Here is a 15,719-nt window from a genome sequence, read left to right as displayed (position 1 = left end):
GCCAGGCACACCAGCAGGAGAGCAATCTCTTTTACCATAAAGTATAACCAGGTCACAAAATCACCTGTCTACAGCAGCAGCTGTCATTTCTTTTTGATTAGCATTCTGACACATATTTACTTGTCTCATATTTGAATGACACTATAAAATTTAAATATCTCATAGCTTTAAAACCATTATAGAGTCCATTTAATGTTTAAATTCAATAAGATCACAAGGGAAAGACAGAAGCATTACTCATTGTTTTGGTCAAAGCAGGCATTTATTAAAGTCTCATTGATCCACAAATACCTGACAAACTGAAAACTGTTGTATGTGATGAAAGCACTTATATATCTCAAACTGTCGTATATTCCTCATAATGATAATGGATGTAAAAGATATTCAGAAACAAGAAAGTGTAATTTTGGAAGTGTGTGTTCATTGTGAAAAAGCTTTACCTTTTACTTTGATACAAATGACAATTTTACAGTCTGAAAAAACATTTACCAAGGAGAGTATTCTTGAGCACTTCCCCACTAAAATATAAAGTCTAAAAATGATAAGATGTTCTGAAAAAGCAAATATGATACTGAAGCAAAGCGGCTTCCATTGTGAGAAGCCATTTTTCTTCTAACATCAGGAAACATCTGATATGGCCTGGAGTCTGACCAATATCTTAGAGCTGAATAAGTAATAACAAATTATGTAATGATGTTTGCATTAATTTACAGTGTTGCTTTAACAGTTTTTCCACCAGAGTACTGACAAGTTTATTTTTATGTGGCAATATGTCCCGCTTTGTACATATGCTGGTCAATATACAATTACAACATTTTTAAAAACTCTGTATATCAGCCACTAAACTCTAGTATGATTTGGGCTGTATTATGGAGTATGTAGCAGTTAGCCAAAAGTTCAACATTGAAAAAATTACTAAAACAAAAAATAAAACAAATATATGTCCAAAGCTGTTGTATCAAAAACCTGTGCATGGCACTGACAAAAAGCCATGCCAATAGTTGTAAAAGCTAATATATATATATATAAAGTAAAAACTTATCAAAAGTATCAGTACTGTTCTGTGCTATCATGCTTGATAAAATGTAGAGCATTCATTCAGTGATAAAATTGTGTTGCCTCAAATTAGTATTCATCTATATTTTCACCATATTGGTTTCAGCATTGAAACCAAATAATTTAAAGCCATGCATTCTGTGGCAAGCACACTAAATATCAGTATTAACATTAAACATGTGGCAATCCATTTTTTCTCATGTATAAAATATAGTGCCAGGACCCCGTCCTGTGCAAAATACTGAACTGAAATGTTTCAAATGTATGGCTTTATTAACTTTCCTCAGATCTATAACTTATGTGTTTGATTAATTATTGTCCTGTGAAATATCCACAAGCAAATTATTTAACAATTCTCATACTATATTGCACTTCGTGATTGCATTAGTCTCTGGTATCGGAAGTCCAAAAGAGAGAAGGGCTTCTTGTGACAGAGTGTGGTGATTACAATGGCCTGTAACAGGCGTCTGGTTGCCACATACGCAGATCCATCACGATCTGGTTCAGTTTCTTCATCCACAAATTCCTCTCGTCCTTAGTGTCAGCACTCAGCCAGTTTCTGCACAGGGGAAACAATCAATGACAATCAGTGATATGAGGCCATGTTAGGATGTTCCATTAATGTGTATAGATACTAATAGTAGGTACTTACTTGGTGACACACATGGTATTCTGGCACTGACTGACTAGTGTCTCTTTGTCGTTCTCTCTTTGTGGTCTGACTGTGATGAGCTCAAATGTGTTTGGTCGGGCGCAAAACTCTCTGTTGGCTGGTTCCACCTTCTTACTGGTGCAGTTGGCCAGGTTGATGCACCCAATGGGCTTCTAAACAAAACAAAAAAGAGAAACAGAAGGTCAACACAGACTTGAAGGAACACCAAGTGTCAGCCTCTGTTACGATTATTAACACTTTATATGGTATTTATATTTCCTGTGTAACAATTATTTTGATGCAATGCAGAGTATCTTTCAGATTTCTTTAAACAAAGAAGGGTTACCTTTCTCTTCTCATCATCTGGGTAAGTCCAGTAGGAGATGTAGTATCCTGATAAGACGCACCACCTCCTGTGCCAGGCGCCAAACCCACTTACATCTTCAAACATCGTCTGGAGAGAAAAGACAGTGTTAAAGATATTTGTGTTGAAAGAAGCATCAGCAAACCAAGATAGTTTTAGTATCTTTTCATCTGTAAGTGATTTGATCTGCTTTCACTCACCAGGAAGCCTCTCTCCTCCACCTTGGAGCCGACTTCACACTGCATCTTGAGGTAGATGTGGCCCTCCAGAGGGCACAAGAATGGTACCTTGAATCCAAAGAGAAGACAGTTAACAGAAAAGCTGGGACATCACGGCGTCAACAATTCAGAAATATATTAGTTACAAGTTAAAGAAGAACACAAAAAGGTTACAATCCAAACTTCTCTTAAAATGGTTAAAAGTAGCTAAAAGAATGTGATAAACACACCGTGATAAAAAAAAAAGAAATGTACATTCACTCTCATGAAATGAAGCTCATGTTAGTGCAACAGTGTTAGAGCGTGTTCACCCTTGCCCACAAGAACAGAACAGACAATAGCACAAGCAGTAACCTTGTTATGAAACATGCCACTGAGTAGTTCTATCTCACTTCCTTCATATGCGATCTAAAAGAAAGATATCAAGGCAGGTGAGTGAGAGCACATGCAGAACATACTGTCCTGAGTCTCTGTAAATGCTGCACACACACATTCTGTATGAGAGCTGTTGGTATCACACATGTATAGTAGTATAGACTGCAGATAGAGGCCAGCCATATTTGAAATGTAGAACAAATGAGGCACAAAGAATAAAAATCAAGAGTTCTTAAAGTAAAAATGACAACAAAAAAACAAACAATACCTTCTCCAGAGGAAATTTGTTTTTCCCAATGGAAGATAGAGTGAGCTTGTGAGATCCGACCTGGACAAAGTGACTGGTGCGAATAGCGTTGGGGCCTCCTGGACTGGCCACAACTACACACAGAGAGAATCAGATGATCTTTATGAATGTCACTGATTTCACACATAAAGATTAGTTTACTTGCCGTAAGGAGTATGACTCAGCATGTGAATACACTCATATGATGCCTTCTGTGGCTCAGGAGGAGCTCTGTTCTATCTGACAATAAACATCAGCTAACATCAGCAGGTATCTTGGCTTGAGCTGAGAGGCCCATTTTTAGCAGAAAACTGGTGTTACAAATTGGGCAAGAAATCCGGTATCAGTGTTGCATCATGGGAAATGTACAATACAATACAGCACTTTTGGGTGATGGTTTATCTATACTTGGCAATCAAAGTTAGGACATTGTCTCTGCTGCAACTTTTTTGCTGTCACTACCAAGCTCCCCAACTTTACTGTTGCATTCAGCAAGCTAGATGCAAACGTCTTGTCACATTTAACTCAGTAGTGCAAAGTTTAGAAGGATGTAGTTTGACATACCTGGTGTCTGGCCACTTTTCTGCAAAACAAAAGATGAAGGGGACAAATTAAAACACTGATTTCAGACAAATTATAAATCAAAGTTAGGGAGTGCACAGAAATGATAAGGGGGGACGTTATGTATATTTTCATTGTGCTGAAAGGAAAAAAAGCAATACTATGTTTAACTTCATTTTGGCAAATACTAATGTGTGATTTGGATTATGTAAAGAATACTGTCCTTTAACATATTAAACTTGAAATCAAGGTGGGGTTACTTAAGGGGAAGTGTGCTTCATTGTTTTGTTGTAAGTCACATTGTAATAACACTGGGGAGGGTCATTCTTCATAAGCTTCAGCCCCCTCCCCACTCCAATAATTAGCACACAGCACCATCATCACCAACATGCTGACATGAAACATGAACATTAAAATACTTACTGTAATGGCGAGGAATCTCTTTGGAGTCATAGCCTGAAAATAAAGCAAATCATGTATTTATGCTTCAAGAAGGGAAAATGGAAGGAACAATCCAATCTGCCTGAGTTTATACTGTATGATGTTGAGCAGTTAACAATCCACTCAATGAAATAAACACCTGAAGCTGTGTAGAGAAACAGTTGTGACATTCTGTTAAGTCTGTCTGCTCTGTGTTCACCCACCAACAAAGTGAGAGATACAAAAACTGTTCATACCGACATACACAAAAAATGGGCCTCATGAACCTGCCTCCAGATCATCTGAACACACACACGCTTTATTAATGGTCATGAACTGGTGATGTCTTTTTACACTTGGTTAAAAATAAAAAAGTTGGAATTTACCTTTGACTTGTTGGGTTTCTTCTTCTTGTCATTGCAGATCTCACGCTTCTGCACCTATGGGTGTCATTAGACCACGCATGAGATTAGAATGAATGACTGATTAACAATGGAAACATGAAATCATTTACTCATGCAGCTCTTCTAGACTTTTGAAATACGACTGGACTGAATTGATCAAATTCTGATAGTGAAATGAGTCATTTCACGGGGGAAGTGATGCTAAAAATAAATGCATGTGCTGATTAACAGACATCTCTTTCACATCATAAGTCTATGAGAAAAGGTCTTTTTGTGATGCTATGTCAAATTATCTTGAATGCCCAGTTCTGTTCCTGTATCCAGTTCTATTTATATATCTGTGGTCACTACTCTGTGGTCTCTAGCAATGTCCCACACACAGCACCATTTATAATAACGGGCTATCAGCCCTCAAAGCTGTGCATGCTGTGCACAGATGGCAGAGAGAAGCATCTGCAGACCGGAGCTGTGTTTGGAAGGTAAACACCTAATTAAACGTAGTGATATTTAACATCCAAAACAATTCCCACATCTGTACAAGCAATACGTTTCATGTGTGTTTGAGAACACTACAGCTGACATAAGAGATCGAAATGTTTGGACACACATTCCCATGATTGAGAACGCATGTCCAGACTTTTGACTGGTGTTGTATGTTGACTCCTGTATGTATTTATATTGGACTTCAGTTTTTGACAATTCAAAAATCATAAAATAAACAAATCTCAGGAGAAATTATATTTTATAGGTTTGGGAAAACTGAATCTGTAGTCAAGATCAGAAATCAAAGGAAATTGTTGCCTGAGAGAACAGTGGTACTGTTTGTGTTAAATGTCTTCAGAAGTATGCACATCATTATGTCTGTATCTGTAAAACACTCACCAGGCAATAGACTTCAATATCAATGGCAAAGTCACTGGAGACATCAGTTCTAAAAATAAAAAGGGAAAGACATGCTTCAATATTAAAAGGAAACTTCAGCATTTTCAACCTCATCATAACCTGTATTGAATCTGTTGTTTTGTCAAGTATCAGGGTTCACCTTCCTCCCTGTACAGTGCTGACTAAAGCCTGACCCATATACCAGTCAGCTGATATTAACATCCAATACTGACCTATCACAGATATATTATAAGTTGCAGCTTATATGTTGTCAGTTTAATATATGTACATGTTTTTTATCCTATGTTTAGTTTATAGTTATTTATAATTATATTTATATAATATCATGGCCTCCATGTCTTTGTCACAAGTGTTTGATAAACACATTTGAGGGATGATTGTAGAAAATATGTGTATATACATGATTATCGGCCGAAATATCGATATTAGAATTGTATTACTCCCTAATATTGCTATTCGCCCCAAACATTTTATATCAGTCACAGAGTATGATCAACTAACCAAACTAAACTGCATCATAACAAAAGTGGACAACAATGACTAAATTACAGTGGCAATCATAGTAATAATCAAACCCCCATGTAAGTGGATGGATGTGTGTGTGTGTGTGTGTGTGTGTGTGTGTGAGCCTACATGGTGAACTTGGTAGGGAAGGTGAGGGTGTCTCCACTGAGGCCGTGGTGTGTGCTCGCTAACGGAGTGGCCACAGTGTTCTCTGCTCCAGCCCGAATCATGATGAAGAAGGAATGTTTGGTCGACTCTGAAATCATCAAAATACAGAATTATATTTATAACCATCGATTTAATAAATATTCTGTTCCACTTCATCATCTTACACTGAGAATGTGAAGCATGACTAAATCCAGCTAGAGCTGCTTCAGAAGTCTACTGTCAGGACTAAGACTGACTCTAAACACAGCTGCTAAAACTAACACTGATAGGCCACGCCCACTTGCACCAATCAATATGGCTCCTCAGCTATAACTTTAAATTAAACTGCAGTTCAATTTAAATTTGAGTACCTGGTTTGTTGGCAGTTGAGCAAACAAAGTCTGCCTTGAGAGGCAGGCGTAGCTCCTGCAGGGTGATGGAGCCCTTGGAAGCAGAGGCTTCTGGAGCGGCGGGGGTCTTTTTCAGGCCTGCAGGACCCTCTCCTTTCAGACGGTCCAGCTCTGCCTTCAGTGCCTCCCTCCTCTCCGCTGAGGGAGTGAAAAAGGAAACAGAGTCAGAGGAATCGTGAAAATCCTGAACACAGGGGCGTTAAAATGTGCAGTAACAGCACTTTGTTACAATTAACTTATTATTACCTATTTTGTTTAATTTCAATTAAACTATATATTTCATTTTTCTTGTTGTATTTAAATGTGCTTTCTAAATAAATTTGACTGGACTAATCCTCAGACTCAAGTGACATCACTTACAGCTAAGTTTTGAAATTGAATAAAGAAAAAGGAAATACAACATTCACAAGGAGCGCTAAAAATAAAGCTAAATCACTTCTAAAGGATCGGTCTACTGTCTGGATAAACTCACTTGCTATCAGCAGCAATCTCTCAGCCTCAGCCTCCACCTGCGATCCCTTGCCGTGCTCTTCGTCTGTGCAGCAGTTGAGTGCCTGACTGGCCTGGTGGATCACTGTCTGCTGCAGGTTCAGCTCATTGGCCAGAATCTACACAAACATACAACGGAGAGTAACCTTCACTGTGCTGTTCACTGGAAATTCAAACTGTGAGCACGCATGAGTGGAATCACAAAGATTATTCCGAACCTTCATCTTCTGTTTGATGCTGAACAGACTGGAACCTTGTGGTTCCTCTGCTCTGTGAGAAACATCTTCTTTTCTCACGATCACCTGTTTGATACTGGGTCTCTCAGTCTCCTTCACTCTGGTGGATCTGTATGCATCAATGCTGGTACACAAAAGCAAAATATACATATTATAATGCGCTTTAAATGAGACAAAGTGGATTTTAATAACTTGAGTACATCTGAGTATTACATGGGAGCTCTTACCTGTAAGGCAGTTTATGGTCCTCGCCTAAAGCCTCAACACTGTCGACAGAGGCGGTGCGTATCATGTTGGTTCTCTGGAACTTTCCAGGTTTGGAAACATTGTCTGGAGTGTTCTTCACAATGAATGAGCTAGCTGGAGTTGATGTCTGCACGAAGATATGAAGAGAATGTTTGTAAAGCTGGAAATTGCCACACATGGCAGTGAATTAGGTAAAGCTCATGTTTGAGACCTACCATCATTCTCCTCTCTGGACTCTTCACCACAGAAGCAACAGTCTCCACCAGAGGAGTGAGGATGGACATGGAGGAGATATTCAAGGCATCTTCCTCCTCTTCTTCGTCGTCATCTTCGTCGTCGCTCTGCTCCAGGACTCCGTCGAACAGCTCGTTGATAACCGCCGAGTTGATGGACTGATCGACACTCATCTCGATCTCCTTGACCTCCTCTTTATCCTCTTCTTCTTTTTTGGTTTCATCTGTTGCTTTCTTTTCTGTGGGGGCTGCCACTCTCAGAGGACTGGATGTGGAGGCTGGAGGTGACAGCACCAACCCATAACCTGCTAATTGACATCAACTGTGTAAGAAACCTCCATCCAACCTCCACCACATAATTTAACTGTTTTCCAAGTTAAGAGATATTTGAACTTATAATGTTAATGTTAATACCTGACCAGTTAAATGTCTGGACAAAATTCACCAATCACCAGTCTGAGATGTTATGTAATACCTGGAGGGGTGCACTTGGTGGGTGTATCAGTACTGTCAGTAGAGGGTGCTGTGGGTTCATCCAGTCGCTCACATGGGGCAACTTCCTTCTCCACAGGCTTGTCCAGCTGTTCCTAAAGAGCACATTATTTGTTAAGTACTACATATTATGTGCTATGAATACTTCAATATCTTGTGAGATGGCAAACAACCAACCCTGATGTCTGTGATTTTCTTGCTTTCTGCTGCTTCATCGTTTTTCCACGTATTGTTGCCCTTCTGGAAACGACTGCGAATCTGAGCCAGTTCAGACTCACGCTCCTGAAATGAGGCGATTCTTTTAATGAATGGTTTTAATCACAACAATTACAATATATATTATAGTATGTGTAACATGAACCCACCAGCTTCTGTTTCTGGGTGAGATCGGCAGTGGTGGTTTTTGCAGCCTGGGCAGCTTTGATTCTCTCCTGCATCAGTCTGGTGTTTGGTGTGACTGATGGAGTCACAGTGGGGGTCTTTGCCTGGGGGGTGGACCCTGCTGGGGAACTGTGGTTTGATCGCTCCTGGCACCTCTCTCCAAACCGCTCCAAGAAAGACTTTACACCTGGAGAGAATCACAGGTAAAAGCAATGATTAACATTGTCTTTCATACGTGAGAAGGACAGTGAATGCAACATCAAATGCTAATCAAATCTGTCTGCAGTATTACTGGATGATCAATATATGAAGAAATTGGATAAATGAGGATGATTATTTTCCCCCTCTAGGATAAGTGTAGAAAATACTAAGATGGAAGAGCTCCATCCATCACTCCACATCCAATTTAAGAACCAGTGTGCCATATCATCTAAAAGCAGCAGGCTAACTTGTCTACAATAGGATTAGGTTACCATGTAGAGCACACTCAGTGCACGTTGGCTGATTTAGTTAATCTAGAGATAATGTGTAGCCCCCCTGCAACCAATGGATTGGTTGCAGATTAGGTCGAATTTTAGTCAACCAAGATATTTTTTGATGCAACTAAATGCGACACACTGGTCCTTTAATAAAAATGATTCCAAAATAACCTGCTAGGTGACTTACTAGGAGCTCCAGCAGCGGCTTTTTCCTGTGGGACAGAGGGGCCAGCAATGGTGGGCTTGGCACGGAGTTCTGGCTTCTGAGGACTGGAGGCGGGGTTGAGACCCCTGGACAGAGCCTGATTCTTCAGGGGGCTTTGAGGCACTGATGTTGAGCTGGAGGAGGAGGAGGTTTTCAGGGGACTGGGTGGGTAGGCGGTTTTCTGGACGGAAATCTTCTGAGGACTTGGGACTGACTGAAGTGCTGGTCTGGCAGCAGGGGTTTCAGCCTTCTGAGGGCTTGGGGGAACCACGTGGCTTGACTTCACTGGAGAACACTGCGCCTGCTGAGAAGTCATATGAAACCACATTAAAAAAAACAATGCAAGGTGAAACATGGTGGCTAGAAATTCAGACTTAATGCAATGATTTAAAATTAAACCTAAACGTTGCTGGTGTGTTTGAGTTCAGTTTGACTGATATATCCATGAGTTAGAAGCCTTATCAGGCACAAAACCAGTGTTATAATGTTGTGGGAAGTTACAGAGAAGCTACTACGGCTACAACAATTTTATTTTCTGTTGCAACAATCATGAGGTAATCAATAGAAATACAGTATTCAAATTTCAAAGTCATCTACCAGTATAGTCGTAGTAGTGTTTACTGTCACATAGTTAATCTTGCTGAATGGGGTCAAATTACATTGCAGGAAAAGGTGAGCCTGAAGACCCTGTGTTAGTTTTATCTTACTGGAACCATCTGAATGAGTGATTGGGTGGACTCAAGAAACAAGTTTTTCAGATGTTGTGAACCTCTGACCCTGCAGACAGTAATGACTTCAACAGTTAAAGCTGCAATGACCATATAGCAGAAGACTACTGTCACATCTGCTACAGTCATGTGAGTCAGTCCCTGCAAGTTTAGCAAAATGTATGATTCATCCATCCCACTCAGTCATTTAGCAGGAAGGTGAGAATGGAACAAACATTAGTTCATTATTACTCTAATAAAAATGTGTAACAAGTCAATACATTCTGCGTTATAATTATCCATGCATGGTGTGTTCTTGTGACGAAAGCAGAATGATTTACTATTGAGTGGTTAGTGAATTTGAACATTTATTTCCCACCCTGGACCAAAGCCATGCAGTATTATGGGTGGATTATAGTTGCATATTTGGTTATTAGAAAAAAATTAAGATATTTCATAAAATACTAATCAGTCAGAAGTAATTGGCTGTGTTCAAGTTTAATGCATTTTTAAAGTAAGCCCACCTGATTGGAGGTGATTGTGGTCTTGCTGCTTGCGGCTGAGCTGGCCGCCACATGACCTGCAGCACTTGGTTTAGTGCTGGCGGTCACGCTGGTGTCTCTGTTGGCGAACCTGGAAACAGATGGTGTAGCAGGCTTCTCTTGTGTCTGTTTGGGAATGTTAGCGTGGCTTAAGTCGTCCTCCCAGGTTCCGATGGTGGCGGCGAGGTTGGCAAGCCTGCCTCTCCTCCCTAGTGGACCTCCTGAGGACGCAGCGGGCACGGCGGCAGGTGGGACATCAGCTTGTCTATTCAACATGGGCAGTGGAGTGCTGTCTGGAACTTCATCAGAAGTGCCTAAAAAAAGGTAGAAATATGTATAATTTAGATCAGGACAAACTATATATTACTATCACACATTTGACACTTATTTGCAGAGTTTGGGTTACTGAAACACCAAGTGACCCTTTCTGCTGCAACAACATACGGCACTTTCTCTGACACCTGACTCCTACAGGCTACCATAGCAACAATGGCCTGACTGAAGACTGAAACCTCTCAATCAATTCTGATTTAAAGAAATGTGCATATAATTGAGCCAAATGTTGTAGGCTTGTGTTCTAAGCTTTAAATGGACAATCATGATAAATGGTTAAATATACATGGACCAGACCGGCAATAAGAAACAATACAACTACTTCTCCTTTTGTTTACACCATAATCATGGATTGTGTCTTTAAAATACTGATACATAAAGTATTCTTACCATCCCAAACCTTTCTCTGCTCAGCGAGTCTCTGAAAACGAGATTTCATGCCTGGTTCCTCCTTGTTCCTCTGTGGAGTTGGACTGGCAGACACCATCTCCACCTCCCTGCTATTCAGAGGAGCAGGAGAAGGGGTGACTGACATCTTCTCTGGCTCCGGTTGGACAGTTTTCGGCTGCTCTGGCTGAGACTGGACAACAGGCCGGGTGGCAGTCTTCTCCAGGGAGGAGCTGGACCGGATGCTGGCGGGCCCCACTGGGGGTTTCTTATTTGTGAGAGGATCTGGGTTGACAGAGGCTGCAGGTGGGGTCATCGCTGGCTCCTGGTTCTCCTCGCTGGCCGTGGGCTGGAGGTTTTCTCCTGAGCGACTGCGCTTGGAGGGAGAAGGCTTGGATGACACCTGTGGGACTGAGACAGAGTGGAGGGAAAATATAAGCAAAGACAAGCTAGCTGCTACTCAGTGATCAAACTGGCAGGACAAGAAATGTGCTCACACCTTTATCAATAACTGGCTCACTGATCACACTGTTGGTGTCAGCCAGTGGCTCTCTGGGTCTTTTGACCATCTGTCTGTTTGCAGCGTTCGGTCTCTCTGCCATCTTCTTCTGCAGGTTTTCTCTGCGAGCGCGGGTCCGCTCCAGCAGTTTCTGGTTTGACAGAAGCAGTTATTCAGTTGTTATCCCACTGGCAGCTTTATACACATGTGCAATGTTTCAATGTGTCTCAAAAGTTGCCAAAGATTTGAGTCTTAACATTTTACATTAGTGATTTACATTAATAATACTTAGTTGCACAAAGGCAGAATATATAGTATGATATTATATAAATATGTTTTATTGTTTTCATCTCAAAGACAAGCAAGACAAATGTTTGTACATTTACAAAACTTTGCTCTTATGCATCCACATAAACCAAATGACTCAGTTACAGCTACAACTTTTAAGTAACTTATAAGTGTTCACAAGTTTGTTTGTTTTTTTGTGTGCAGCCTTTAGTTTTTTTTGGCGTCCCCATGAAAGACCCAAACTAATGTGAGTGCAGTTGCACTGGTGCAGTCTGCACAGTCAAACGTTTTACTGTGTGCACATGGACATGAGCGGACGACAAAACGTACGTCACATGAACCCGTGTGTTGACGGTGCAAACATGAACTGGCATCGAGTCTGCCTCTCATCCTTTCTGACTGTGTGGCACGTCGGTTGCTTCTGAAGACTTAAATCCTTGATTACAGATCACAAATAAAAAGTTTAATCTAAACAAAAGACTCAGTCTAATCAGTCCTAAATCAGCTGCCCACGGGAGTTTTAGGAAAGAATACTTCAACAAGAGGAAATGCTGCATTTGTTTGGATCTTCAGCTGCTGATTAATAAACATTTGGTGCTCTCGTGAGTATTTCCTGCAGTAGGGTTGTGTGTGGGATTTAGCCAAAATAATGTGTGTGTGTGTGTGTGTGTGTGTGTTCATGGTAATCAGCAGAAATCAATCTTTAAAAGCTGATGAAAAGAGGTTTGTGATCAAATTATTTCTTTCTAATGAGCCCTGAACTAAGTCCTCTCTTGTCAAACTTCCCCTACAGTTTCATGATTGCTGTTTGGGGGAAATTTGCAAAACAGACACCACCCCCTCTACAACTTCTAACTGTACGTACAGTATCAGTATCAGTCTAAAGTTTGGACACACTTTCTAATTCAAGTGAATGGGAAAACGTTTGACTAGCGCTGGACGTTTTTGGCACTGCAGCATATTTGTGATGTGTCTCTGGAAGTTGGAGTATATTCTGTGTCACAGAATCTGAGACTCAGAGCTTCATATGTTCTTGTTGCTGTAAGACTAACAGTCTGTCATTTGCAAACAAGAAATCCAGTTAATCCAGTTAAGTGTCTGCTAATGCAAATACGTGCAACAAGGCGTAGCACATATGAGCCACTTTTAACAAGTAACATCACAGCTGAAGACACACAAAAAGTCTTTATCCACCCTAGATAAAAAGACCTCTGTTTGCTCGCCCTCTTTCCTTCCTCTTTTCTTTATTTGACATTCCCTTCCCTCGGCCTCAAATGCGTCCTGTCACACTATCTGATTTACAGCACTGTAAGTTAACTGTGCAAGCCTCAACACATTCCTGCAGCTGCACCACTTTTTCCAGACACTGTGGAAAAAACCTCAAGTCACTTTCAGCAGCATTCCTCAGTAATGAGCAACTCCTGCCCACAGTTACTGGATTCAAAATGTCAAACTAGTGACTAGAGTTGTGGTCACACGGATGTAAATCATGTGTAATGGTCTGATATTGCAACAACAGTTAAGTGCATTAATGAAAAGAAGAGAAATTAAAAGAAAAGTGGGCAAAGTGTTGGACTCTTTCCAGTGCTGACACATACCATTGCCTTAAATGGAGACTAAGCATTTGAATAACGTTATGCTACACTGGTTGTGATGTGTTCTGGTTGAGTGAATGAACAAAACACGTTGATATGAGTTATTATACAGTAACGTTAAAAAGCAACTAGTATCCTGGTTAAGTTACGTTTAAAAACTGCTTAACGTTAACAACTTAAGTGACATCTTCAAAATGACATTTGCAGACAGGAGACGTTTATAAGCTACATATGCGTATTATTTTACAGTTTGCCTAATTTGTGATTGACAACTGATAAGACAAAGAAAAAACACGTGACAGGTTTTCATTGATCTTATTTAAATGTATAAACGTTACTATGTAAGTATTGTGAAGGCAGCCTACGTTAAAAACCTTGGTGTCAGCCGGTAACAAAACACGTATCTAACTATTAGTATTCATAACAGTAAAAAAAAAAAAATAGCCAAAGTTAACGTTAGGTTAGCATTAGCAGTTAACGCAACTCACGTTATTTCGACTCAACCTTACGTTACGCTCATGGACTCACCTCGGTAAATGGATCCATTCCGGATATCTTCTCCCTATTCGAGCAATATTTTAATAACTGTGTATTTTAAAAGTCTAGTACACTACTGTCTGTACATAAACAGGACGCGTTGAGATAAGCTGAGCGACTCCCAGCCACTCTTCTCTTTCCTCTGCTTCTCCTTTTCTCTTCACAAAACAACGTCTGTTCAAATTTGAATTTCAGCGCTGCGCCTACTACGCAAGTTCCAACTGCTCTCCCAGCGGCCGAGAGCCAATCAGAACGAAGTATCTGGTTTTACACATTCTCAGCCAATCAGAGCCTGAGTGTGTTGAAAAAAGCTGTCAACAACAAGGCACCACCCAGATCAGAGAGCATACACCTACTTCCTATGAATCATGTCATCTGTTTAGTCATATGCTCAAAATAAACGGTTGTAACGTACACGTACCTGACCTAATATGCAGATTTATGATAGAATAATGAAATCAGTGGGGATTAAAAATGGACAACAGCACAGAACCATTGTCCAGAAACACTGAGCATCACTGGATTGTAATTAAGAATAAACCCCATTGTGCAAATAAGCTTTTTCTAGGGCTATAAAACTGTCAACCTCTTACTAACACTTTTTTTCCTTACTTGATCACGCATTTACAGATTGAACACTTTGAGACAAATATTCTTCAGGTTTGCTAAATTGGAAACTAGTTTGAGAGATTACTATACATTTTGGTATGCAAAATATAGGTAGAATATATAATGAACAAAAGACCAATTATGATCAAAATAAACTATAAATCTTTATTGCTTGGCTTCAGTTAAATGATACATATTGGCTAACACATTAATTTCAACATCTGTCAATATGTTTCATATTTGTATCATAAATAATATGTCAGCGACAAAAAGCTGCAAGATTTTATATCACATTAATAATCTGTGGACACAGCTTCAACTGAAAATGGGGCAATATATAGTGAAAAATGTTAAAGCAAATGTGTCAAACAAGATTTGCAGACATACCTGACAATAGATCAGTGTTTTCTATATAACATTATTATGTTAAAAAAAATTAAGAGTTTAGCAACTGAAAGCTGAATGTCAGTATAATGCATTCCCTTTGTTAGTGCCAATGAAAACCTTTACTTTACCTTTTATGGTAGAGTTTGTAACTGGGTCAGCGTTGAAAGTCATGTGTTGAGAGTCATGTGTAATGTGATTACATAAGTTGAGTAAATTTCTCAGTCTCGTCATTAACCTGTCATATTGTTTTTTATAGAAAAGACAGAATTGTTACATACCTTCAACTTGGACGTATCAGAATAATTAAATATACATCTTGAAGTTATTGTACAAAAAGATCTGGAGACAACCACCTTCTTTTTAGTATACTGCTACTATTGCAGTGTTTGCTGAATTATTTATTCTAAGCATATGTTGGTAGGTGAATGTGAACTGTGTATGAGAACATGTTTTGATGAGTGTGTGTCTACGATAAATATCTAAAATATAAAAAAATATATCTTGAGTTCCATTTTAGACAGTTTACTGAATTTTCGTGTATTTGTAACACATTGACAATAAAGTGATCTTGAATCTTAGATCTTGAATGTTGAATTACTGTGAAACATGGGCATATCAGTGAGTGTTTATGGGTGTTACTTTAAATCTACAGTCCATAGTTTGAATTTTAATCATGGGAATATTATATTCAATCCACTAAAAAACTGAATAATGCTGCATTAAACCCAGGGGTGATTCTAGGATCAGACCTTTAGGGGGGCTCAGCTCCTAATG

General features: G+C 39.7%; 1 protein-coding gene across 1 annotated transcript; it reads right to left on the bottom strand.

The window, feature by feature from the left end:
- Positions 1-254: 254 nt before the first annotated feature.
- anln (anillin, actin binding protein) lies at positions 255-14,095 on the bottom strand. The gene is made up of 23 exons (XM_062435665.1): positions 13,941-14,095; positions 11,530-11,680; positions 11,019-11,441; positions 10,293-10,624; positions 9,044-9,365; positions 8,362-8,564; positions 8,174-8,278; positions 7,980-8,091; positions 7,487-7,812; positions 7,253-7,398; positions 7,008-7,149; positions 6,773-6,908; positions 6,262-6,438; positions 5,873-5,999; positions 5,219-5,267; positions 4,319-4,372; positions 3,936-3,968; positions 3,516-3,534; positions 2,934-3,046; positions 2,273-2,359; positions 2,055-2,162; positions 1,709-1,881; positions 255-1,615 (listed from the first exon to the last, which is right to left on the bottom strand). Exons 1-23 carry the CDS (start codon positions 13,956-13,958, stop codon positions 1,501-1,503), a joined length of 3,471 nt encoding a protein of 1,156 aa, XP_062291649.1. The 5' UTR covers positions 13,959-14,095; the 3' UTR covers positions 255-1,500.
- Positions 14,096-15,719: the final 1,624 nt, after the last annotated feature.

The sequence above is a fragment of the Scomber scombrus genome, chromosome 16 (assembly GCF_963691925.1).
Source record: "Scomber scombrus chromosome 16, fScoSco1.1, whole genome shotgun sequence".
In the NCBI taxonomy this organism is placed as follows: Eukaryota; Metazoa; Chordata; class Actinopteri; order Scombriformes; family Scombridae; genus Scomber; species Scomber scombrus.
This window is presented reverse-complemented; position numbering and strand designations above follow the sequence as displayed.